The sequence below is a fragment of the Leptinotarsa decemlineata genome, unplaced genomic scaffold (genome assembly GCF_025532065.1).
Source record: "Leptinotarsa decemlineata unplaced genomic scaffold, Ldec_3_MD MMD2_tig00001393_RagTag_RagTag, whole genome shotgun sequence".
Classification (NCBI taxonomy): domain Eukaryota; kingdom Metazoa; phylum Arthropoda; class Insecta; order Coleoptera; family Chrysomelidae; genus Leptinotarsa; species Leptinotarsa decemlineata.
Window position 1 is genome coordinate 5,216,785 of NW_027412562.1, and position 26,234 is coordinate 5,243,018.

The following is a 26,234-nucleotide window of genomic DNA, read 5'->3' on the forward strand; positions in this document are numbered from 1 at the left end:
CTTATAATCTGAATATCTAAAAAATAAAAAATTCATCCAATGTATAAAAATCATTGTCGAGTAAATATTTCCTCAAGCGAGTTTTAAAAATAGAAATATTGGCGCAACTAACTATTTCTTTAGGCAGTTTATTAAAAATCCTCAGACTCAAATATTCAGAAAATTTCGAAGATACAACATATTTACAGAAGGGAATGTGGAAATCAGCGCAATTTCTCGTATTATAACTATGGATTCTAGTGAACTTATTTTTATTTGTGTAAACGTATACACACATTTCTAAAATTAAAATACTCGTCATTGTTAAATTTTTGATGCTTTAAAAATCGGTCTACAGGATGCTTTGCTTGAGGTATCGCAAATAATTTTTAAAATGCGTTTTTGTACAATAAATACGTCTGGTGCTCGAGTGGACACACCCCAGAAACATATGCCATATCGTAATCGGGAGGCTACTTGTGCATGATATAATACGATTAATTGTTTACGTAACAAAATGTCCTTAAGATTTCGGAACATAAAACATAATGAGTTCAATTTTGAAATCAAGTTGGTACAATGTTAATGTTAATGGGCCTATAATTTTCAAGATTTGCTGGATTTTGCTTTTTGTATACTGGAATGACTTTGCCGATTTTCAATAAAGATGGAAAACAACCACAAGTGAAAGAAAGATTAACTAGATAAGATAGAGGCGAAATAATGTGACGTAACACCTTCTTCAAAATAAATGACGGAATCTCATCTGGCCCCGACGAGGCTTTATTCTTCAATTTAATCGACATCAACTGTAATAATTCAGGTTCTGAAAAGGGTGCTAGAAACAGGGACTCATTGAAACCAATTATTTCAGGTTCGGGAAGTTTAGCTGTCCTTTGAGGCCTATGTTCACTGAGAAGTTTGATTGGCATATTCATGAAAAATTCATTAAATAAATTACTGATTCTCTCTGGATCTTCAACAGATTCATTTTCATGCGAGATAGAGATATTATTAAAGGAATGTTTTCTCGTACGATTAGTTAAATCAGATACTACATTCCAAGACATTTTTGCTATTTTACTTTGGTAGTAGGATCGCTTAGTTTCTGTTAATAACAATTCATGTTGCTTCTTTGCAAATGCATAAGCTTCGTTCAGGACGAGAAAAGTACATTTTAATAGAAATAAATCCTTCAGTTTAATGCTCGACTTCCTAACATTATCATCGATCCACAATTTATTGGAATTTTTTGAACCATAATGCCTTCTGAGTGGAAAACAGATGTTGAAGTGGTAAACAAAAATGTCGTTGAAAGTATTATGTGCGTCTTCGACATTGGAAAAATTGTACACGTCATTCCAAGACTCTCTCTCTAATGATTGAATGAATCTATTCACGTTATTAGCACTGAAACTTCTGCAGGGTTGAGGTACCTCCCTCTTCAGTGGCGAGACAGTCTCAACATATTCAAATAATACAGTTCGATGATCAGAAATTGTATTGTCCAGAACACATACAGTAGAGTTAGATATATTAGTATAGATTTCATCAATAATGGTTTCAGAATGGGAGGTTATGCGTGTTGGCCACTCCACCATCTGACTTAAATTAAAACCTGACAAAAGAGTTGTCAAACTACGATAGGCATTAGCATCCCTAGAGTTTTCAGTTGCATCAATATTAAAATCTCCAGTTAAAATAATATTTTTACCAGGCATATAAATAAAATCTAAGACACTCATCAAATTTTCACAAAAAGTATTAAAATTTCCTTCCGGAGATCTGTAACAGACTAGTACCACAACAGACATACCCTTGTAGTTTTTACAGTGCAACCCACATATCTCAAAATGTTTTTCAGAGCAGAATTCATTTAATTTAATTTCTGAGCAATTCAACTTTTTCAGTTTGTTCAGTTATGAATTATTTGATCAGAAAACATTTCTCTGTGTGCTTACAATAACATCTATTACTCAGGTAGAATCATTCAAAAATTCATGTAGCCTGAACAAATGTGTCAAAAAGAAACTCAGTCCTGTTTTGCAATAAATAATCTTGAAAAGAAATGTAATGGTTCGACTGAATGCGCTCTGACAGATAAGATTGGAGCAATCCTATTGAAGAAGTTGAGTATCCAATTCATTGAAATTTTTCCAAAAGTAGAAAGTGGTCAATCTGATCGAAGGCTTCTTTATATCAGTATAGATGACATCAACTTGTTCTGTTGAATCGAGATTACAAGAAATATATACTGTTATACTCTCCAGGTTTGTTACGGTAGATCTTTTGCGAATGAATAATGCTGATTTGGTATTATTATCATTCTAATATCCTTATACAGTGCATTTCTGTAATGTCTCCCCCTTTCATTTTTTGAACGGGTCAAGTTGAAAAATTGGTATTTGGGATAATGAAAATGATGCTTGAATAATTTATTTTGAAATGAAATTGACAGATGAAACTTTTAAGATGGCGTCTGGGTGTCATCTGGGAAAAGACATTGAATAGAAAGGGGGATCTTGTGACAAATCATGTTGAAGCTCCTGACGAATACTTCACAACCCTAGAACATGAAGTCAATATCTTCACCTAATACAAAATGGCGAAACATTCAATAATTTCCTGAAAACAAACACATTTATATGGATATTTTTGGAAATATTCCTTTTTTTCTGCCATATGGTATTTCCAACGACCGATAAGGTTTGTTAATTCATTTTTTGTTTATAAAAACGACAAAAAATGTTAGTACGACATTGAACATCATAGTTCAGTTGAAATATTCTCATTTAGCTTTCGGTTTTACTAGTAGCAAGGTACCACTTCAACAATATCTGAAATGGTCAATTCTTGTCCATCGAAAGAAAAAATTTAAACGATTTTTATTTACGGTGCGACGCGTAATTCTCACGAGACCGAAATGATTTTCAATTAACGTTTTCCGAATCGTCCTATCTGTAGAAAATATTTGAGAGAACTTGTATCCAAATTCACAACTACCGCTAGTGCATGTACATAACAAAAAGCCCTTAGGTCATTCGTCCATTCCGAAAGAACATCAAGTGCAAATAATTGGTGGGATGGTAGTAAATCCTGAACAGTCTACTTATTCCGTCGCGAATGTTTATGAGGTGTCTCCTTCTACTATGTGGAGATTTTTGAAGGGGAATAGGTATCATCTACACAAAATTGTGTAGATGATCGAAGAACATAATTCTGCGAAATCATGACCAAAACCATTGCAAGGCATGCTACCTGTTCACAGACAAAATTGCCATTATTGGGGTGACACCAACCCTCGCGTTTTCCGGGGAACACATACCCAATATCCAGAAAAAATTGACGTTTGGGCAGGAATATTGGGAAACCATATTGAAGGATCCCTATTTATTGATCAAAATTAAACAGGGCAACTGTATTTGAAAATGCTCTCATCACTGAAATTGTCAAAGCGAATCTTAATGAATTTGATATGGATATTGTATTCCAACAAGATGGGGCACCACCACATTACTCCAGACAAGTAAGTAACTATTTGGATACTACGTTTTCCGGTCATTGGATTGGCCGTCGAGATCCTACAGAATGGCCAGCCCGCTTGCCAGATTTGACACCTTCAGACTTTTTCTATGGGGCTATTTGAAGCAAGTGGTGTAAGAAACTGAACCTGCTTCAATATTTCAAGGCGACCATTTCAAGCATTTTCTGAAATGACCTAAAGCTTATTACCCCATATTATGTAGTTAAATGTCAACGTATTCAGGAAATTATTAAAAGTTCCGCCATTTTGTATTAGTTGAAGATACTGACATTACATCCTAGGGTTGTGAAGCATTTATCAGGAGCTTCAAAATGGTGTGTCACAAGACTCCCCTTTCTATTTAATTTTTTTCCAGATGATGCCCAGTCGCCATCTTGAAAGTTTCATCTGTCAATTCCACTTCAAAATAAAGTATTCATGCATTAATTGAACTATCCAAAATTTCAATTTTTTGAGTTGAGCCGTTCAAAAAATAAAAGGTGGAGGACAAGAAATGCACTGTATATTCGATCATAAATAATGCTTTCAAAGAGTTTTCAAAAATTGCATGATATAGCTACTGATCTGTAGTTGGATACGAATGATCGGTGGCCAAATTTGGATATGAGACGTATTTTTGCTCTTTTCCATATGTCTGGATAGCTTTCAGAAGTGACAATCGAGTTGAGGAAATGTGAAAGTAGTTCTATCAACGCAAAAATACAATCTGACAATACAATTAGGCAAGTTGTCCACTCCAGTGGTGAGTTTATCTAAAAGCTCTTATTATATTTTCTTCAGAAATGGGCTTAATCGAGATATTAGACTAATTCAATGGATCAAGTCTCGGAATTATTATCGTTGAAGTTCAAGTATACACTGAAGAAAAACTCCGCAAATCCATCCACAATTGACTAAAAAGAATCAAGAATCATTACATTGCATACCACCGGGAATTCTTGAATTCTTTTTCCTGTAGATGAAAAAATTTCAAAATCTATTTAGATTAATAAGAATAATAATAATATTAATTAGCCATTTCGGTACTTAATGTACATATGGTAAGTCAATAGAAGTACAATATAATATAATATATAATATAATATAAAAACAACCAAAATCATGATTTGTCATATATAAATAAAAAAATTAAAACAAATATCACAAAAGCATATGGGTATCACAGTTATAGAAGGTATAAATTAATAATAAGAATCATAAAATTAGAATTTTTGTCCTAAATAATCCTGTACGCTATAGAAACATTTTTCTATTAAGAATTTTTTAGTATTATTCTTAAATATTTCATACGATTTATACTCCTTAATAGCATTTGGTAGTTTAATGTACAGTGTGATCGATTAATATAGTGGAGAATTTTTAAATTTGGTTGTTTTGTGAGAGGGTATTCTCAACATATCACCATGACGCACAATAGTTATGAGTAGCCGCATTCACTTCAAAAGATGCAAGGTTACTTCTTAAATATGTTACACATTTCAGTATATATATGCATGGAACTGATAACAAGTTTTCCCTCATGAGTATAGGTTTGCAGCTATCACGGTAGTTCATATCAAAAATTAAACTTATATGATTATAAATAAAATCTTAATCTTATTATGACTATCATTTGTGATTTAAATCACATATGTGAAATGTTCATATGTTCATTTATTCAGTATAAATGTATCTGAGATGTGCCTAGGGTTTGAATCATTTATTTTTCTGGAATCTTCTTGAACTTGATGATTTTCAAAGTATTGATGTACATTTTCATTATCTTAACCATTCAAGCACATGATATTCAAAGTTCGATCAAATGGTGATGAGCCATTGATTTAAAAATTATTTTTGCAGAATACACTCCTCCACCGGTACGAAATTCCCTCCAGTCAGATTGAATCTCGTTCCATCCTAGTTACACCAGTTGTGGAGATAATAGACAAAAGTAACCAGTGTCACAATACTTTCGTCTATTTAGCGGATTGTCAGACATATTCCATCATCGTGTATGACCTTCAACGACAGATTTCTTGGAGAGTGACTGATAAGACTATGTATCCATATCCCAGTTACGGTACCTACAATATTGAAGGTATGAACATTAATTCAGTTTTTGAAAGTAATATTACAAGACCTGAAAATTGTACCGATACATCTCAATTTTCCAATATTCAGCAAATAGTAATAATAATCCCCATCTGTCTTTGAGGGTGGTTGAAGAGTACACGCATGCTATCAAATCAAAATCAAATCAAATCAAAACTTCATTCATCCATTCCATAATTGTCATTTTTACAATTGATATTGTTGTTACAGATAATATAATAATATAATATATAATATAATATACTCTGTACAGAAATTACCTAAGCATAAATGATTGTAGTGCGGATTTCTGTACGAGGAAAAATATTTTTTTTTTGTTTTAATGTTTCAATATTCGGAGAGGTGCAAACTGATTGTGCATAGAGAATAGTTTTTTTTTCAAAACATTGTATAAAAAATTGAGTAGAAATGAGTAAACTTGAGGAGAGCTTTTTCATTTTTTTTTTTTTTCATTCATTTATATTTTAATTTTTTTCAAATTTATTCGTTCATTTTATTTTATTTTCATTTATTCATATACAGGGTGTTCCTTAAACACATGCTAATATTTAAGGAGGTAATTCTTAGACCCATTTTAAGAAAAAAACTTCCTATGGACGTATGTCCTAAACGCCTTAACTTTTGAGATACAGGGTGGCAAAGTTTTCAAAAATAATCACTTTTTTAATAATAACTGAGATAATTTTGTAGACATCTTTGGCATATTTGGTACATATGTTCCATGCCTCATGGCGCATTTTCTGATGTACACAAATTTGTATTTTTTCAAACAGTGGCATTCCTACGGGTTTCGCATTGAATATTTTTGGGGAAAAAGTACTACGCCAATGCTTTCTTTTCAAAATAAAATCATTTTTAAAATCGTCATTTATTTTTGAGAAAATTTGATCTCCTGGTATTTCTTTGTCCGACGCATGATTTTCACTCAAAAAAATAAAAATCGACAGAAAGCAAATTAAGAAATTAGATCAATTCTAAATTGAATGAGAATCTGAAAATTGCTTCATAACGCATTACCAATTCCCTAATAATATTTGAAAACATAATCTGCAAAAAAATAAATTTTTCACAAAAACGAGTTTTATTTTATTTTGTGACAGTAAGTCTAAACGAATAGCACAAATTTGTTATTTATTAGTAATAATACCAAAACTGATTATAAAACTTAGTATGCATGCTTCCGCCCTTCTACGCATGGAATTACGCACCCGTTCAAATATTCCCGGCGTATTTCGTATAGTTTCACACGAGGCAACTATTCGCTCTCTTAAATCTTTCTAAACTGTTGAGATCGGGGGATCTCACTGGCCATTGCTGAGGTCCTCCGCGACCTATCCAACGATTAGGATAAACTGTATTTAAATGGTTTCGGACAATTACACTGAAATGAGCAGGGGCGCCATCGTGCATGTACCATATTCGATTCCTTAACGCAAGTGGCACATCTTCCAATAACCCAGGTAAGTCTTCTTCGAGAAAGTGTAAATAAGAACGACCATCAAGGCGTCCTGGTAGAAAAAATGGGCCTATTAGATGATCACCTATAATTCCTGCCCATACATTAACCGAAAATTGGTGTTGGAAATGGGTTTCGTTTATTGCATGGGGATTTTCTTCAGCCCACACATGATTGTTATGAAAATTTTGAATGGCATTCCAAAAAAATTTGCTTCGTCTGTGAACAAAATTTGTGTCTCAAACTGTGGATTTAGTGCAATACTTTCTAGATACCACTGACTGAAGTTCACACGCTGTGGAAAATCTCTGGGGAGTAATGCCTGCACTCTTGAAATATGGTATGGGTATAACAAAAAATCAACCAAAATACGCCAAACAATTTGATGACAAATATCCAGAGTTCTAGCGATCTTCCTCGTACTCGTCTCAGGATGTTCCTCAATTTCTTGCAGCACCGCTTCCTCAATTTCAGGAGTTCTTACTAGACGAGGTCTACCTTCCGGAGTCCCTTTCTTGAAAATACCAGTTTCCCCAAGTCGACGATGAATATTTGAAAAGGTTCGGCTATCTGGTAAGGCACTATTAGGATATCTTTCCTGATAAATGCGCCTGGCTTCTGTTGCATTACCATCGGCAAGGCCATATACGTAATGCATTTGCGCCATTCCCGCATTCGTATAATTTACCATATTAACTGATATTCAGAAAAACAGCGGACTACCAAAATAACTTCAATAACACTTCAAAATCAATCAAAACGCGCTGTGACAGTTTTTAACACCAACACCTTACTTTAAACCAACAACTGACGTTTGGACATACAGAGAATTCGTTTTTTATTGCTATGGTGGGTACGCTGTTTTTTCTGCTTTTAATCTTTAAAAGAAATCACATATCGACAAACTCCATATTTCCAAGAGGTGCAGTAAATAAATTATGCTACACGTCATTTATTCCAGGATAACTGAATAAATTTATGTTTTCAAAAATTATTAAGCGGTGCTGCGTTATGACGTAATTTCAATTGAGAACAGTGCATCTGACAACAAACAAATACCGTTTAGATCCTCAATTATTTTGCAACAAATCTGATCTTTTAGTTTGCTTTCAGTCGATGCACGATACCGCATCAGATTTTTAAGGAATTTATCCTTAAGTAAAGCGATTTTTAATTTTTTGAGCGAAAACCATGCGTCGGACAAAGAAAACCCAGCAAATCAAATGTGCTCAAAAATGTATGGAGATTTTAAAAATAATTTTTAATTCAAGATGAAGCAGTGGCGTAGTATTTTTTTCGCCAAAAATATACATTTCAAAACTCGTACGTACGCCACTGGCAGAGAAAATTAAGAAAATTGTGCATCAGAAAATGGGCCTTAAGACATGGAACGTATGTATCAAATATGCCAAAGATGTCTACAAAATCATCTCAGTTATTATTAAAAAACTGATTATTTTTGAAAACTTTGCCACCCTGTATCTCAAAAGTTAAGGCGTTTAGGACATATGTCCATAGGACGTTTTTTCCTTAAAACAGGTCTAAGAATTACCTCCTTAAATATTAGTATGTGTTTAAGGAACACCCTGTATTTTTTTATTTATTTATTTTTTCATTCATACATTTTTCTTCGTTTTATTTTCATTCATAGGTATATTTTATTTTCATTATTCATTTGTTTTATTTGGTGTTTGAAGGAACTGAGTTTATATATATTTTTAATTTGAAGTGGTAGTTTGCTATATAGTTTCAGACCTATGTAAAAAAGGCTATTTTGGGAGAGACTTCTTCTAAATAATGGTATATCAATTGATAGTTTCATAATAAATCGGGTTGGAATAGTTTTATTGGGATTTATAGTTGGTTTTGTATTTTTATGCATATATAGCAAGCATTGGTGCATATGTAGTTTGTCAATGTCAAAGATGTCTAGGTCTTCGTAAAGCTTATTAGTGGAGAAACGTTTGTTTTTTCTGAAACCTATTTTTAGTATACAGTTCTGAGTAGTTTTCAAATTTTGTAATGCATTATTATATGATCCTCCGCATATTACTATACAGTATCTAAATAATGGTTCAATTAAAGATGTATATTGCTTTATTGTTTACATATTTGGTATGCGCGTTCCATTTTAGGTGTTGATCGACAATTACGCCAAGATATTTTATTTCTCTGGTTTTTTTAATAGATGGACAGTTGCAATTTGGTTGAGTGCATGTTTTCTTATGAAGCATAATATAATTTCTGTTCGGTTCAGTGTCGACATTTGTAGAAAATGTTATAAATTTACTTTTAGACGTATTCAGACACAACTTGCTATAATTTAGCCATTGTGAAATTTTTATAAGATCCTTTTCAGCTTATCGGTATGAAATTTGGGATAGGTAAATATGCAATGGTTCATCTTAAGAGAGGATGATGCAGAGACTACAAAGAGGATGTGCAGCATGTAGATAGAAGTATCCTACACTATCTGGATGCCGGAGAGACGTATTCTTACCATCGGCTTGGAACGACGCCACTCATAGGAGGTAACAGCAGTGAAAAATTCTCTCCGCGGCAAATATCAGCACAATTTTCGACATATCTGGTCATCTGAAATGTCGGAGAAAAAAGAAGCTTCAACAACTGTGCTTGTCGTTCCTATCTTACTTCACGTGTTTGGATTAGTGAAGTGGACTCGGGAGGAGCTTAGGAGTTCGCATCCCAAGTCGTCCGTTCCACAGTTGTACTTCCCGTGACAACAGGAAGGCCGTGGACTTTCGAGTTTGGAGTGTCTACATGACAGAATGGTACTGCATATAGCCTGTGACCATGAGAGAGTAGAAATTGGAGCATTTCTCTTTAAGGCAGCTGCCCGAGCAGCTGATGAACTCGGTTCAGTTTTCGATACTGAACTAGGTGATCACAATCACAAGCCGAAGAAATCACTTCACTTCTGCGGCAACACAAGGATAAACCAATGCATGGGGTTTTCTTCAACAACATTGATGACCTTGACTTATTGAAGATCGTGAACTTCGCGTTGCTCAGGTCGAGTAAGCTGAAGTTGGAAACTGGGAGAGTGTTCATCATGGCCTGTCAGAATGGTGTCTTCAACATCTTAGTCTACCGCAGTCGCATGACTTAAGGTGCAGGGCTCATGGCCAGGCGTCTGAGACTTAAATGCTGTCAGTATATCCAGTAAAACAGATACTGACCTAACGTAACAAATGGCAGAGTCCATAATAAATCAAGAGAGGAATTACTCTTCCATCGAACCATGAAAGCAAACAGCACGATCTATTTTTGATTGCTTGATTGGTATTGATCTAAAATCAGAATGTTTAAAAAAATCAACAATTATCTGTAAACATTTTTAGGTCGAGTGGTATTCGAAATAAATATTTCTTGGAATATTTTTAGCTCAATTCATCGATATAAGACAAAACATCAATTTTCAAAATGAATCAATTTTCTCACCCAGATGAGGAGAAATTTGAACAAGAACACAATCATAGAAAACACCATATTTGAATATATAAAAAGAGTACCTGAATGATCAAAGTAGTATTTTTCAACATTAGCTGAAATACTTGACGCGGCATTCCCAACACGTCGCGTATTCCATTAAAATACTGTGACAACGTTTCCATTCGAATGAAAAATATCTTATTATACGAATGAGTTTCAATTATGATTTCGAGATATTCGAATATCATATGTAAGTTGTTGGTTTTCAAGATGGAGTTTGAATCGATGGATTTTTTTATGTGATTTAGTAAAGTGCGGCAATTAATTTTTCATTTTGGTGTCATGTATCTGTTCATTGCATTGAAAAGTTTCTTGTGATTTATATGTTCATTTGAGTTGTCTCAGTAGAGTTTGGGTATAGTCACAGTCATAATCATAATATAAAATCAGTAGAGTAAGGGAATAGTCACAGTCATAATCATAATATCAAATTGACCCTGTGAATTTATGTGGAAGCATGTGTGCAAAGTTTCAATATTCAGTCGCAATCATATTCGATTCCATTGGTTTGTACTATTCCATTTTTCCACTTTTCATTTTATATCGTTTTGCGAGACAATATGAACACAAAGAAACCTTTTTGCCCATTTTAACTTGAAGATTGTGACATACCAATTGAATAGAATTTCTATTTTTCATCTTCATAGATCTGGGATTCTTCTTTGCGGTATGCAGTAGTACTACAAATTTATCATAATCAGAATACAGACACCTATTCAAAGTCCATATTGTTTATTTTGAATATTTTTATTCATGTTACGGTTAGGTATTAAAATAGACGTCAACTAATACTCTTCTAGTTTTGTCAGTCATAAAGTTGTTTTTCATAGTGATTAACTTAGAGTGAGAATTGAGGTACAGGCAGAGATATGTACTTACAGCAATGGCATACTTAGAATCGAAACCGATTCTATGTGTGTAGGAATAAATTTTGAAAGGGTCTTTTTAGGGCCTGGCTTCAGATAGAGAACACGTAGTGGTGATTCAAGTAAAATTTTTGAGAATCATCCATAAGAATAAATAAAATTTGAATTGAAGGGGTTATATTTTTAGGAGTGATTAATTTTTGGGAAAGAAAGTTTTTGGCTTTCTACTACTCCATCTTGATATAAAAAAACAAGAATGAGGGAATCTTCCAAGGAAAGGAAGGAAATAATCAATTTTAAAATAAGTAACTCTATACATGGATGTGTAGATCATGCAAAGAAGTAACTTTCAGACACAAACTGAAAGAAAGTCCTCCTGAAACAGCTACTTTCAGTTGAACATTGAATTACACGAAAGAAAAAAATTCTTTCGAAACAAATACTTCTATATGAACACTGAATTATACAGAAGATACTTTTCTCTACTCAAACATTCGTTGTGAAATAAAAATCAGATATCATTCACATGAGTTCTACTTTAAATGAATGGTAATAAATTGCACTTACATGAAATACTGTCACCCTCACTGGTATACACCGATGTTTCGCCTTAAGACACTTGCCCCAAGGCTCTTCAGTACCAAATTGGATAACATTATAGAAAATACACACAGTTCATTCATAAATTACGATTTTTAATGTCACGGAATAAGCTTGATCTGCTTATGTCATCGATGACATCGTAATGTCATTCATTCACCTATTTGATTTAATCCCAGCCAAGAGGAATCTTATTTGAATTGAAGGGGTTATATTTTTAGGAGTGATTAATTTTTGGGAAAGAAAGTTTTTGGCTTTCTACTATTAGTAGAAAGCCAAAAACTTTCTTTCTTTCTGTTTGGTTTTCTACTACTAGTAGAGAAAAGTATCTTCTGTATAATTTAGTGTTCATATAGAAGTATTTGTTTCGAAAGAATTTTTTTCTTTCGTGTAATTCAATGTTTATATGAAAGTAGCTGTTTCAGGAGGACTTTCTTTCAGTTTGTGTCTAAAAGTTACTTCTTTGCATGATCTACACATTCATGTATAGAGTTACTTATTTTGAAATTGATTAATTCCTTTCTTTCCTTGAAAGATTCCCTCATCCTTGTTTTTTTTGTATCAATATGGAGTAGTAGAAAGCCAAAAACTTCCTTTCCTCCCCAAAAAAAAATTAATAAAATCTTCTGAGGTATACATAGATAATAATTCAATAGTCAATTTTAACTAATTGTAAAGTCATCAGGATTTTTTTACAACAGTTTTCTTGTATCATAGTTGTGGCAGGCTGAATCATAAACATCGATAAATTCATCAAAATCATAACAGCACAAAATCATAAAAAGTGCACAAGCAAAAAAAGCATACAAGCATTAAAATATCGAAGAATGAGAACCATCAATAGCATAAAAACGGAAATTATGTGTACTGTACGAGGAGTTCGTCTTGAACGTGTCTGGCTGCGCTGTTAAACAAAAGTCTAAGGTGGCTTCTGCTGGAGACTGCCGGAATCCCGGATCTCAAGAATCAAGAAAAGTCTAATTGAGTTTCCTTGATGGTTTCAGGAAATATGATTTAGATCAGAAGTTGTAAGGTTCAGTGCATTTATCCCTAGAGTGAGACCTTGTACTTTGTTATATTTCCTATTAAAGCCATCATTTGAAAGAGTACAAAATTTCAGAACTTTGACACTCTTATTTCTTCATCCAGTGACAATTAATGTTAAATGATGTATTTTCATTAATTCATTTAGAGGGTAGGGATGCAACACCCTATTAAATCTCTCAAGTAAACCGTATTCCTTATTTTTTTGCTTTTCTTGTAGTGTCTCCCACCCCGGTGTAAGTTGGTCTATAATGATAAGTGTTGAAAAAGAGTACACTATTTCTGGAAATTTCTGTAGATGGCGTTCGAATGGAAGCTTTCCATTCAGTCAACCTTTTCCGCAATTATAATTGACTTTCTTCAAAAAATCAAGGACTGACTTGCACCCTTGCCTCCGCTCCTCAAATCAAGAGCTAGTCATTCCAAATGGGCACATGCACCGCATTCCTGCTGTCGATCAAGAAACGAGGAAAGAAACGGTACAGGTTCAATTCGATTACGACAGTGACAATGATTGAAATTGTGATAATGTTGTGTAAATAGGCCCGGAAGTCACGTTTGATTCAAGAATAATTACACCTGAAAGTTAATTTCATAGATGTCAGACTTCTTGCTGTTGGGAAAAAACCTTTCATTGTTGTGAAACTTTGTTTTTGTGGCCTAGCTTTGAATGTTTTCCACACTTTATCGGGTTGAAGGAAATAATCGATATAACATATGAAATACTCACTCACAAGTAATACTCTGAAATGAAATTATCAGTTTTGTGATTTCTGATTTTTCTTATGATTGTTGATAGGTGATAGTTTCGATCTGATGGATGGCATTCTAGGAATGAGTTTATCACCTGCTTTATCAGAAGGTGGAAGAAAACTGTTTTATCATGCAATGTCTAGCGGAACAGAAAATTGGGTGTACACTTCCGATCTCAGAAACGAAACACGTTTCAGAGAGGATCCGTCATCATCTCCAGGCATATTCACTGTGAGTATCGACGATACTTTTTTAATAAATTATAAATAAACTATTTTCGAAGTTGGTGCCAAATTTGAATGTATAAATAACAGACAAAAATATTTCGATATAAAAGATTATAAAAGTTATATCAGTTCATAGCATATTAGATCGAAATGTCCAATGTCGTTTATGACAAATGAACCAGCAACTCTCTCACAACTTTCATTGTATTCTTCAAAACACTTTTTCCACACCAGAAGAAAATACTGTCTATCTACACGCGTTTTGCTAACCAAGTTAGCATCATCAGGAGATCACTAGTTCCAGTCAGAGGTTCCAATCCTGTTTATCAAGTTTCACCATACCTCTTTCAATATACTCCCCTCCACTTTCCCTAAATTTTTCTATTCGGATTTTCCACTGTTCGAAACAGTGTATTGAGTTATCTTTTGAAAGAATATATGAACATGTTTTCGCTTTTCGCTTTTTCCATCATAGCTTCCACTATATTGAACATAGTTCTGTCCAATGTTTGAAAAAGTCACATAGAGTTAGATCTGAATAGAAGAGTGGATATTGCCATACAGGAGTCTCATGCCTGGTGAAAAATGACAATATTTAGAGCAGTATCGGTTAGTATTCAAGTATGCCCACTTAATTTCTGTACAGTTTTCTTTCCTTATACTAGGAATTTGGGGAAATAAGGATATGCGGTTGGTTACCTCATTCACAGGCAGATGGGGCGATGACAAACAAACATGTTGTTTGTCGTTCGCTTCAGCCTAGTTCGAGGAATGATACTCTGATGAAATTAGATTTTCATTTATGGAAAATCATCGACTTTATGTTCATGAAGTCTCCAGAAAACACTGCAGCCTCTTGGGTTTATTGCGTTTATTCTCCCATCTTCTCATGACACCCATTCCATCAGTCTCGTTCCCTGTACTAGTTTGTACAGGTTCCGTGGTGGATGTTCATCATATTCTTCTGGACGTAATTTCGTACGTCCATATATTGCCTGCCTCCTGTGATTCAGTGCCTCACATTCGCATAAGATGTGTAGAGCTGTTTCTATTCCTTCGTTGCAAAATCTGCAACTGAGGTCTCCGTTGTAGAGCCCCATTTTATTCAGGTGTCCTCTAAGCGGACAATAACCGGTCAGTAACCCTGTAATTATTCTGAGCCGATCTTTTATATATGGAAGTAGTTATTCGGTTCTTTTCTCTGACGGTTTCCTAATGAAGGTTCTACTGTGTTTGTTGCCAGGTACTATTGCCCAGTCCTCTGTGTGCTTCTTATTGGTCCATGTCCTAATCTGGTTTCGTACCAATGATTTTGGTAACCCCAGAGCTGGTTCAGGGCCTATATATGAAGTTGATGCGCCATGTCTAGCGCATTCATCAGCTTCATTACCTGTGATTCCTGAATGCCCTGGTACCCAGTACAAAGTTAATTTGCAAGTTCATTCAGTTCTTCATGACCAGTTTGAATGTCACCTTCGGGTTTGTCAGAGCCCCTTGCTGTCTGTTAAAATATTGATCCGCTCATTTCTTTGAGGTCTCAATTCAATAAGCCTTGCACACTACAAAATAGCATACACTTCCGCCTGAAAGACGAATGTGTATAATCCTAGCGGATAACTGTAGTTTAAAATTTCTATTCGTTCGGTATATTCCAGCTTCCGTTCCATGTTTGGTCTTCGATCCGTCTATATACCAGGTGTTTTTTCCAAGCATGTTTTCGGGATGACTAATGGTCTTCCATTCTTCACGACTTATGATTTCGGCCGTGAAATTTGTGTTAAAGGTGTACTTCGGTGTCATGTGGTCCGTGCACATATTCAATATGTGCCCCTTTACTTGTTTCGAACTTTCTGTTCGGTCCAATCTTTTGTAGCTCGGTGAGTTTTCTAGTCATGCAGATCACGAGGTGATCTGCCATGTCCAGCCTCATTCCGATCGATAGATTAGGGTGGACATTTCTTTGCAATTGTGTTCGTTTTGTTTTACGTAGTGGATTACTTTGTTTTGTGTTGTCATGCTACCGCATGATTATTTTCAGTGCTTAGCTGCTTACGATATCTTACGATTTGAGACTTGAGACTCAAGAGTGGGTGCATGAATCCAGTGTAAGTTGGAGCATAGACATTTCTTTTTTTGATAACTGGCCTTGAATTCTGGCCTTCAATTCAATTTCTGTCTCTATTGGCGAACGCGCCAAAACTACATCGTTTGAAAGAAAACAGTTTTGGTATATTTTTTGTTAGACTCATATTTAGCTCTGGTTCGAAAAATATATCCTTAGGCTTATTATTCACTTCACCAAGTTAAAGAAGCACTTTTGTGTATAAAATACCCAAGTTCCAATTCTTTCTCGTTGAAATCAGAGTACACTGCCATACAGTAAAGTCTGCATAGGAGGGAAGATGACCAACTCGTTCGGTTTTGAATTCATGGTTTTAGTTTTCTGTTGATCCCATATATGGAGCCTTTGGAAAAGAAAGGTGTTGGCTTTCTCCTTCTCCGTCTTTATACAAAAAAGTGGAAATTTCACGAAGAAAGAAAGAAAGCAATTGATTTTTTTATATGAACATTTGATTATACAAAAATTACTTCTTTCGAATTATCTCGTACATTTTGTTAAATACAAACGGTAATAGACCTTCACAATAACTTTGTTCCGTGATGAAATATCTGCCAAATTATCTTTTTATCATATCCATATATGTTTTAAGTAGTAGGTATTGAAAACACCTTCCCAACATTAGAACAAAATTACGGTCTCTCGACGCGTGTTTCGCTAACCAAGTTAACGTCCTCAGTAGAACATTATTACTAAATAAAATAGTGTTTTTATATGCTAATGGCCTAACTACTTGCACACTACAAAATAGCATACACTTCCGCCTGAAAGACGGATGTGTATAATCCTAGTGGATAACTGTAGTTTAAAATTTCTATCCGCTCGGTATATTCCAGCTTCCGTTCCATGTTTGGTCTTCGATCCGTCTATATACCAGGTGTTTTTTCCAAGCATGTTTTCGGGATGACTAATGGTCTTCCACTCTTCACGGCTTATGATTTCGGCCGTGAAATTTGTGTTAAAGGTGTACTTCGGTGTCATGTGGTCCGTGCACATAGTCAATATGTGCCCCTCCACTTGTTTCGAACTTTCTGTTCGGTCCGATCTTTTGTAGTTCGGTGAGTTTTCTAGTCTGATTTCGCCCATTCTGGCTTCCCCCATTATCACAAAGTGTAAAGAAGGTAGATTCAGGAGTGTCTCCAATGCAGCTGTTGGGGTAGTTCTCATTGCTCCCATCATTCCCAAACATTCAAGTCTTTGCACCTTGCATAGTTTATTGATGGCGGTTGCCTGCTTCATCTTTGGGACCAGACCATGGTCTCAAAGATGGTCCCAAAGATGCATGTTATCATGGGTTTAACCACCATCATGTATAGCCAATATACTATGTCTGGTTTCAGCCCCCATAGGTGCGTCTGGCGAGCATCAGTGCTACCTCCGCTTTCCTCTTTATCCTGTCCAAGTGTTGGTTCCAGGTCAGTTTGGAATCTAGAATTACTCCCAAATATTTAACCTCCCCCGACGTATTTCTTCACCTCGAAGTTTTAGAGGTCCGAGACCCTCCGTTCTAGTCCTCTTGGTGAATGCTAATATGGTTGATTTGGATGGGCGTGTGTTAATCCTTCCTTTTTTGGTCCATCTTGTTATAATATTCAGGACCTGCTGCATGCATCCCTTCACTACATTATTGTATTTACCCCAGACTAAGATGACTAAGTCGTCTGCATAGCCCAGTGCTTTATAGCCATTGTGGTCTAGGAGACATAATAGCTCGTCCATTACAAGGTTCCATAACCAAGGGGATAGAACCCTCCTGAGGACAGCTCCTTGCTACCCGTGCCACGACTGTTTTCCCCATAATGGTTGCATATACCAGTCTTCCCTAAGCATGCAGTCTATCCACCTACAGCTTGTCTTGTCGATCCCTCTTCTCCTCGACGCCTGGATGATTGATTCTAACGACGTATTATCAAATGCTCCCTCAATGTCCAAGAAATCAGCTAACAGTACTACCTTGTTTTTGTAAGTATGTTCAATTTTTTCTGTTATCCGACATAAAGCCGTTTCTGTTGATATACCTGACCTGTATGCATATTGGTCTCGATGTATTGGTCTGATAGCCGGTGATACGTCCCTGATATGCCTATCAAGTAGTTTTTCTAGCGTTTCCAATGCAAATGACATGAGTATGCCCACTTACTTTATGTACAATCAGCGTGTTGTCATTGGACAGAATCTTTTTTTTTAATACCAGCCCTATCTGTAAAATTGCGTCAAATAAAAAAACCACTCATATTTTTATTTACATTATGAATCATACTGGGTATCACTTAATCTCTTTCAGTTAATTCTTCAGAACTGGAAATGAGCACACACATATTCAAAAACTATTGGGGGGTCTCGTGGTTGGAAGCAACAACTTTATAAAAAAAAAACGACGATTCATTTTATTTTCATAATATTGTCAATATTTTTCAGACTTATCGTAAAAGCAGAGGTACCCAAAGCGGAGGAGAAGCTTTCAACAAAGACGGAATCCTGTTCTATGGTTTGATGAGTGACGTCAAGATCGCTTGCTTCAACGCCAGAGGAGAGTATGGATATTATAAAAGTACCGATATTGTGGCTGACGACCCAGTAACGTTACAGTTTGTTAGCGGAATCAAGGTAAGGCAGCAGAACATTAACAAAATGAACACTCTATAAACTTTTAATCGATGATGACAATTCATTCAAAATTATATTCAAACCGTGGGACACTCGCTGACCAGTTCCTTAAACGTCAACACGTGTTTCACTATGCAATAGCTTCCTCAGACTTGCTCATGCGCCTGAGGAAGCTATGGAACAAGCCTGAGGAAACCATTATACAATCTGTATATGTAAAGCAGGGAGGATAAGTGTAAGCCCACGCACTTAGACCATATGTGACCCATTGTACATCCTCCCGAGGAGTTGTCCTCCAAGGTCATCGTCCATCCTGTCCTTTCCAGGAAGGTGGACAGGTCGCTGGAAGACATCTTCTTTATATCGGCAGGTGTATGCCAAGACTCGCTGAACACACTCTCTTTGGCAATCTTGAGATGTCTCACGGCGGCCTTCGTGAAGTTTTCGGAAGGTGCAGTGACATTACTGTTGTTGCTCGTCTTCTTCAACCTTCTTGGGGTTCCCTCCATGGAGGTGCTCAAGTAAGGGCGTTTTCCTGCAGGGGCAAGGGTGCCTTGCCTTTATTCAAAACGGAGCTCTTCGCGCCCGCCGCAGTAAGTGCCTTTGCCGTTGGAGGTGGAGTGGAGGAGGAGGTGGGTGCACTTATAGTTGCTGCCATTCCTGCCTCTTCCGATCTTTTTCCACTTTTGGCCTCGGCGGCGCAAATGCGCTTACGCCTTGGCCTTTATATCATATCACGAGGTGATCTGCCATGTCCAGCCTCATTCCGATCAATAGATTAGGGTGGACATTTCTTTGCAAATGCCTTCGTTTTGTTTTACGTAGTGACTTACGATTTGAGACTTGAGACTCAAGAGTGAGTGCATGAATCCAGTGTAAGTTGGAGCATAGACATCTCAAAAGTGAATGAGGGTAAGAGGAATATTTCAATTTCTGTCTCTATTGGCGAACGCGCAAAAATTACATCGCTTGAAAGAAAACAGTTTTGGTATATTTTTTGTTAGACTCATATTTAGTTCTTGATCGAAAAATATATCCTTAGGCTTATTATTCACTTCACCAAGTTATAGAAGCACTTTTGTGTATAAAACACACAAGTTCCAATTCTTCCTCGTTGAAATCAGAGTACGCTACCATACAGTAAAGTCTGCAGTGGAGGGAAGATGACCAACTCATTCGGTTTTGAATTCATGGTTTTAGTTTTCTGTTGATCCCATAGATGGAGCCTTTGGAAGGGTGATATCCATTAGGAAAGAAAGGTGTTGGCTATCACCTTCTCCGGCTTTATACAAAAAAGTGGAAATTTCACAAAGGAAGAAAAAAAGCAATTGATTTTTTATATGAACATTGGATTATACAAAAATTACATCTTTCGTATTATCTCGTACATTCTGTTTAATACAAACGGTAATATACCTTCACAATAACTTTGTTCCGTGATGAAATATCTGCCAAATTATCTTTTTATCATATCCATATATGTATTAAGTATTGAAAACACCTTCCCAATATTAGAACAAAATTACGGTCTCTCGACGCGCGTTTCGCTAACCAAGTTAACGTCTTCAGGAGAACATTATTACTAAATAATAGTGCTTTCATATGCTAAGGGCCTAACTACTACTTGTTATTGTCCTTATGCTACACTGCCTGTTTTCTTGAATACCTCTAATTTGCTATGCATTTCTTCTATGTAAGTGACTATCTCCTACATTTTTTCTCTAGTATTTCTCTGTTTCTTATTCAGAATTATTACTATAAGACTGAACAAAGGACTGTTCGAAATAGTACCTTTGTCGCTATTCATAGAACTTTTCAATTTTCAAGCTTTCGAAGGCATCCAAAAACCTGTTGTCATGTACCTACGGGTCTCAACAATTTTGAACATTTCTAACTTATTCTGTGGTCATTCTTCATGTCATGTTGAGCGACACCAGATTTCTACGGTCTATGAAACGAAACATGTGAAATAGCAGGGGAGCCCACGATACAAAATGGGGATTTACTCGAGCGTCATAGAGACATATTAGGTTGCAAAGCTTAGATGATAAGAAGAAAAAAATGTTATATAATATATACCTTTTCATCGGTGGGGGAAGAGGCTATAAATTTTTAAATATGTAAAAAAATACTGTTGCATGGACATACTCGAGCGCGTCAGATATTGATAGCATCAATGTCCTACGTATTTTTAATAATGTTGGCATGATGTGGGTGGTTGTACGTGAGGGTTGAAAGTGAAAAGAAAAAAATTTAATCGAACACGTCAGATTTTCTAAAGAAGTGTTGAGTGCAACAAAAGAAAGCTCTCATTCAATAATCTGACGATTTCGATCTGACGCAAACTCGCGGACATTATTATGATGTGCAAAAAAAATTCGCCATTTTGAAATACTCGAGCGCATCAGATTAAGACGTATATGGTTCATTTTTATGTTTTAGACATGCTGTCTCATAATCTGACGATTATCTAGAGAGATTCGCTTAATGTGACAAAAACAATATTTTTAAATTTTTTTTTCCATTGAACTTAATTAATTGAAAAGCTCAGGAAATAGCATGCAAATGAATGAGTGTATGTTTTTTAAATAGAATACTTGTATTTATAGGAAAATATTTTTTTTAAATGCTCAAAACATTAAATTTTTTATAATCAATTGATTAGTTAATGAAGAAAAGAGAAATGAAACTTTCTATGTTTTTACCACTTTTATTCGTAACTAACGTTACGTCCTATAAGGACATTTTCAAACTTATATATTGTATAAGTATAAGGGACGGAGTGAGAGAGTAATAGATAGGGGGAAATATAGATATCACACAGCTGCACGCATTAAACTTTATCGACGAATATTTGTTATTTCGGCTTGCGGAAATAGTCAGATTATATATTTTTCGTTATCCTTGAATTACTTCCTTAAAAATAAAAAAAAATTGCAACTCTCGAGAATGTCCAAAATGACGTTATTTTTTTACAACTTTGCTGCCCTCCCCTATCTTTACGTCACTCTCAAATTGTCTGATTACTGTAATATACACTTTTTAGCAGGTAATCAATTCACCCTACGTTAATCTGACGCGCTCGAGAATTTCTGATAATCAATTTTTTTTTTACTAATCTAATTCTTTATCCCTCACAGGCGGCCTTATATATGGGGCTCATATTTGGTGGAGGTACTCAACCGGGTACAAGGTATCCCCCTGTATATCAATCTGCCGCGCTTTAGTAAATCCCGAAATCCCCGCTTGGGATATTCCTTTTAGCGAGCTAATATAGTTCGTTTGGTTTGACAAACATATTCTTTATCACATTCCCCGCAGCTCATTTCGTAAATCCCATACTTTTCTTTTTCCGACGTTTCGTCTTTCGTACTGCCCAACATTTGTTGAAGTATGCGTGCAGTTCTGGAAGCCACTTTTATATTCAATTTTTTTAATGTTGAGTGGTCTAGAGTTTGATGTATATGATGTATATCATTTCCCACAACAAAAAATGGCGGGACTATAATGTTTTGTCCATAGACTCCTCACATTTCCCTTGAGCAAAGAAAGGTGAGATTGAGAAAAAAGCTGTAAGCAATTTATTTATTTATTTATTATCAAATATTTCACTTGTTGAAAGGTACAATGGAAAAAAGATGAAAAAACATATCTTCCAATATACAATAACAAGGAAAACGTCAGCTTAAAAAAAAGAAAAAAAACTATTTACATTTACAAATGATTTTCCAAATGAAAAAGAAACACAAAATAACATGGAGAGGAATAAAATCATCGATAAAATTCATCCAAGGAGTAGCAATTTTTTTCAATTAAAAAAGTTTTCAATCTAGATTTAAAAATATTTATATTAGGGGCTGCCTTTATATTTACGTCTAATTTGTTGAAAATTTTCGGTCCGAGATAAAGATGGCTTTTCTGGTAGAGGGCTGTTCGATGTGATCGAGGTACTAGCAAATTTCCAGAGCGAGTTGGATAATCATGAGTTTGCTTGTTCGATAAAAAACTTGATGCATGACTCTCTCCATCCCAGTTTAGCAATTATTCGGACTGCCGACTTTTGTAATATAAAAATCCTTTCCACAGACGATCCCGTACCCCAATTCAAAACTGTCAAGAGGAAATTTGTATCATCCGCATATGTTACCACGTGTACTGATGAAAGTTGTTGAAAATGAAACGAATCATTCGCAAAAATGATGAAGAAAAGTGGTCCAAGTGGGAATCTATCAAACATAGAGAACGAATTAATTAGAAAACAAAAATTTAGAGAGTATCTTCGTAATGCCTCGACTTCTAGAAAAGAGGAATATTCAAAATTTATAGTGCTTCCATATGAACTCAAATACACCAATGGATTGGTCCGAACATTCAAAAAATTTCATACAAAAATGGCTTTCAAAACTGCACGTACGGTCTATATAACGGTCTATATAAGCTCGCTACAACGAACATGTTTCGCATGTTCGGTTTCATAGACCAGGAAATCTAGTATTGCCCAACATGCCATAGAGAATGACCACGAAATGAAAGGGAAATATTGAAAATTGTTGTGACCGGTACATGACAAAAGTTTCTGGAATGAGTTCTATGAAAAGCGACAAAGGTTCTATTTGGAACAGCCCACTGTTTAGGTTAGGTTAGGTTTGATCTGAAGTGACTGGGTCTATTCGACCCCCCACCGCAACCCGTAAGAGTTTATTGTGGCTCACACCTATTCACACTCGACCAAATAAACCCAGCTTCTTAACGAAGCCGATTAGTTTGTATGGTGAGGGGTCTTTTAGGTCAGATGGTGAGAGTACTGCTCTGCGAAACTCTTAAAACCAGATTCGGTCCCGAGCGGGGCAGGCACAAAGTATGTGCTCTGGTGTTTTATCATTTTCCAAACAAAGGAGACACACACTGTCTTCCGACAGTCCGAGTCTCTACATATGATAATTCAAATGATAGTGACCTGTAAGAAGGCCTGTTAGAAATCGTAGTTCATCCCTACTGCAGTCCAAAAACTGTTTGGTATCAAGCTTCGAAGGGTGAATAAATGCCTCATAGCGAGCCAATCCTGAAAAATTCTGTCAAAATTCAGAAATCTTCTTGCCAACCAAGTGTTCAATCTTTATTTGGCAAAGCCTGAAGAAAAGCCAATGACAGGCGATAGAGCTGCTTGCAGCACCCTCTTTTGAAATTTAGACGTTGTTCGGTAGGATTAGTAGTTAGGTACTGCTAACAGGTAGTAGTTATTCCACATGCTGCAGACAACAAGTGATACAATTGAATCTAGGTTCATGTTCATCAACCCTACAAAATACAAATGAAACAGATCCAGATGCTACGAATGAAATACGCAGATACATATACAGACAACTCAAAAACTAAAGAAGGCCCAAGATGTGGAGCAGAGAGCGGATTCAGCGGAGAAACCACCAGCGGAAAAATACCAGCCTAGTTCAAACAGAACTGGCTGGTATCTCAATCGCCACAAAAGAAATAACCAGGAAAGGAATTTCCGATAAAAACAAAACAATCTGCACTGACAGCAGACAAGCCCTATTAGCCTTGAACAGACAACGTATTACCTCAGGGCTAGTAGTAGAGTATCACCAAGATTCAGCCAAAGCCTCGGTAGATAATAACATTATACTGAGGTGGATTAAAGGACACGACAGGAGTGAAGGTAATCGCATTGCCGACTCTCCAGCCAAGGAAGCGGCTGGACTAAGAATTTTAGAATCCAGTGGCACCTACAGCCTGATGAATTCGACAGTTGCGGAACTAGCCAAACGCTTTACGCTCAACAGTAGGATTTCTGACTGGCCACTGTCCACTAAGGAAACACCTCCATAATATGGTGATGCAGGATGTGTGAACAGGAAGATGAAACTGTCAGGTTTGTTCTATGCGAGTGTCCGGAGTTATCGTCAATAAGAGAGTGTGTTTTCTACGAGCCTTGGCCTACGCCTGCCGATATCTCCTAGTGACCTGTCCACCTTTCTGGAAAGGACAGGATGGACGATGACCTAGGAGGACAACTCCTCGGAAGAATGTACAATGGGTCACATGTGGCCTATACTCACTTTCCCCTTCTCTACAGATACAGTAGTAAAATTTAGTCACGATAATCTCCTGAGGACGCTAACTTGGTTAGCGAAACGCGCGTCGGAAGACCGTAATTCAGTACGAACTATCATGTTTTTTATATAATTCAATGTTCTTATAAAAGTTGTTTTTTCGGAAGTATTTTTTCTATCGTAGTTGTTTCGAGGAGTTGTCCTGAGGACGCTAACTTGGTTAGCGAAACGCGCGTCGGGAGACCGTAATTCAGTACGAACTATCATGTTTTTTATATCATTCAATGTTCTTATAAAAGTTGTTTTTTCGGAAGTATTTTTTCTATCGTAGTTGTTTCGAGAAGGCTTTTTCTTTCAGTTTGTTTCTGAAAGTTACTTCTTTGCATGATCTACACATCTCTGTGAAGAGTTTATTTTGAAAATCAGTTTCCAAAATTAGAAAGCCAAAACGTTTATTTTCCAAAAATCCGTCTCTCCTCAAAATACACCCTATCAGTTCAGGTAATATCCATGTTCACTCACTCGATTTGCTTCCCTATTGACAATATAGGAATGTGCGTTCATTAACATTCATTTCAATTGTAGGTTATAGTGAACAGAAAAGGAGAAGAAGAACTCTTTGTACTAACGTCTCGATTTCAAAGAGTAGCAACAGGAACTTTGAATTCGTCTGAAATCAATTTCCGTATACTCACAGGTGGAGTTGACAAGTTGCTAGCTGGAACGAGATGCCAAAGTCAATTGTCAACAAAATGGGATTTATTATTCCCACGCTGGAGTTATGCTTAAAATCGGTAGCTAAATGTTTATGTGACTGATGAACTATTATTGTTACGTTCAATGAAAAATAGAGAAGTCAATTAAACAGATTGATCAACATATTTTGCATTTCTGTTATTTTGAAATAGAATATTTTGTGGTAGAAGAAAATTTATTTCAGAGGACCCATTTCAGGAATTCGGTCTCTAGGTGATTCACTCGAATACATTTCAGCATAGTTCTGCTGCTGGATGAACATCTGCGAGACTAAACTCTGTTGGGTATCTTGCATAGTCTGGTCAAATTAGACCACAAAATATGAGTAAAGCTACCTAAATTACCACTAAGGTGAAAATCTGTAAGATAGTTCAAAATATGATTAAAAATGAAATTTTGAAATTCCCCATCTTTCTCCTGTATGGAAAAAAAAATTTATTCAAGGTCAATGACTTTTTGGCGATTTTCAGCAGAACGGTGAGTTTTGTAATTATCTAGTTATCATCTACAAAAAAATGATTCAATACTTTTTTCCTACGAGCCGCCGTTTTTGAGATATAACGATTCAAAAAGTTGTAAAAGTTGTAATCGTCATAATATGCATGAGAGTA

General features: G+C 35.8%; 1 protein-coding gene across 1 annotated transcript in view; it reads left to right on the forward strand.

Moving 5' to 3' along the window:
- Window positions 1-25,746, forward strand: part of LOC111502241 (major royal jelly protein 9) — a 47,938-nt gene extending 22,192 nt beyond the window's left edge. Inside the window, exons 5-8 of the mRNA XM_023156257.2 lie at window positions 5,363-5,600; window positions 13,893-14,077; window positions 18,611-18,799; window positions 25,453-25,746. Of these exons, the coding sequence (XP_023012025.2) occupies window positions 5,363-5,600; window positions 13,893-14,077; window positions 18,611-18,799; window positions 25,453-25,656 (816 nt within the window). The 3' untranslated portion in view covers window positions 25,657-25,746. The remainder of the gene's footprint in view (window positions 1-5,362; window positions 5,601-13,892; window positions 14,078-18,610; window positions 18,800-25,452) is intronic.
- Window positions 25,747-26,234: the final 488 nt, after the last annotated feature.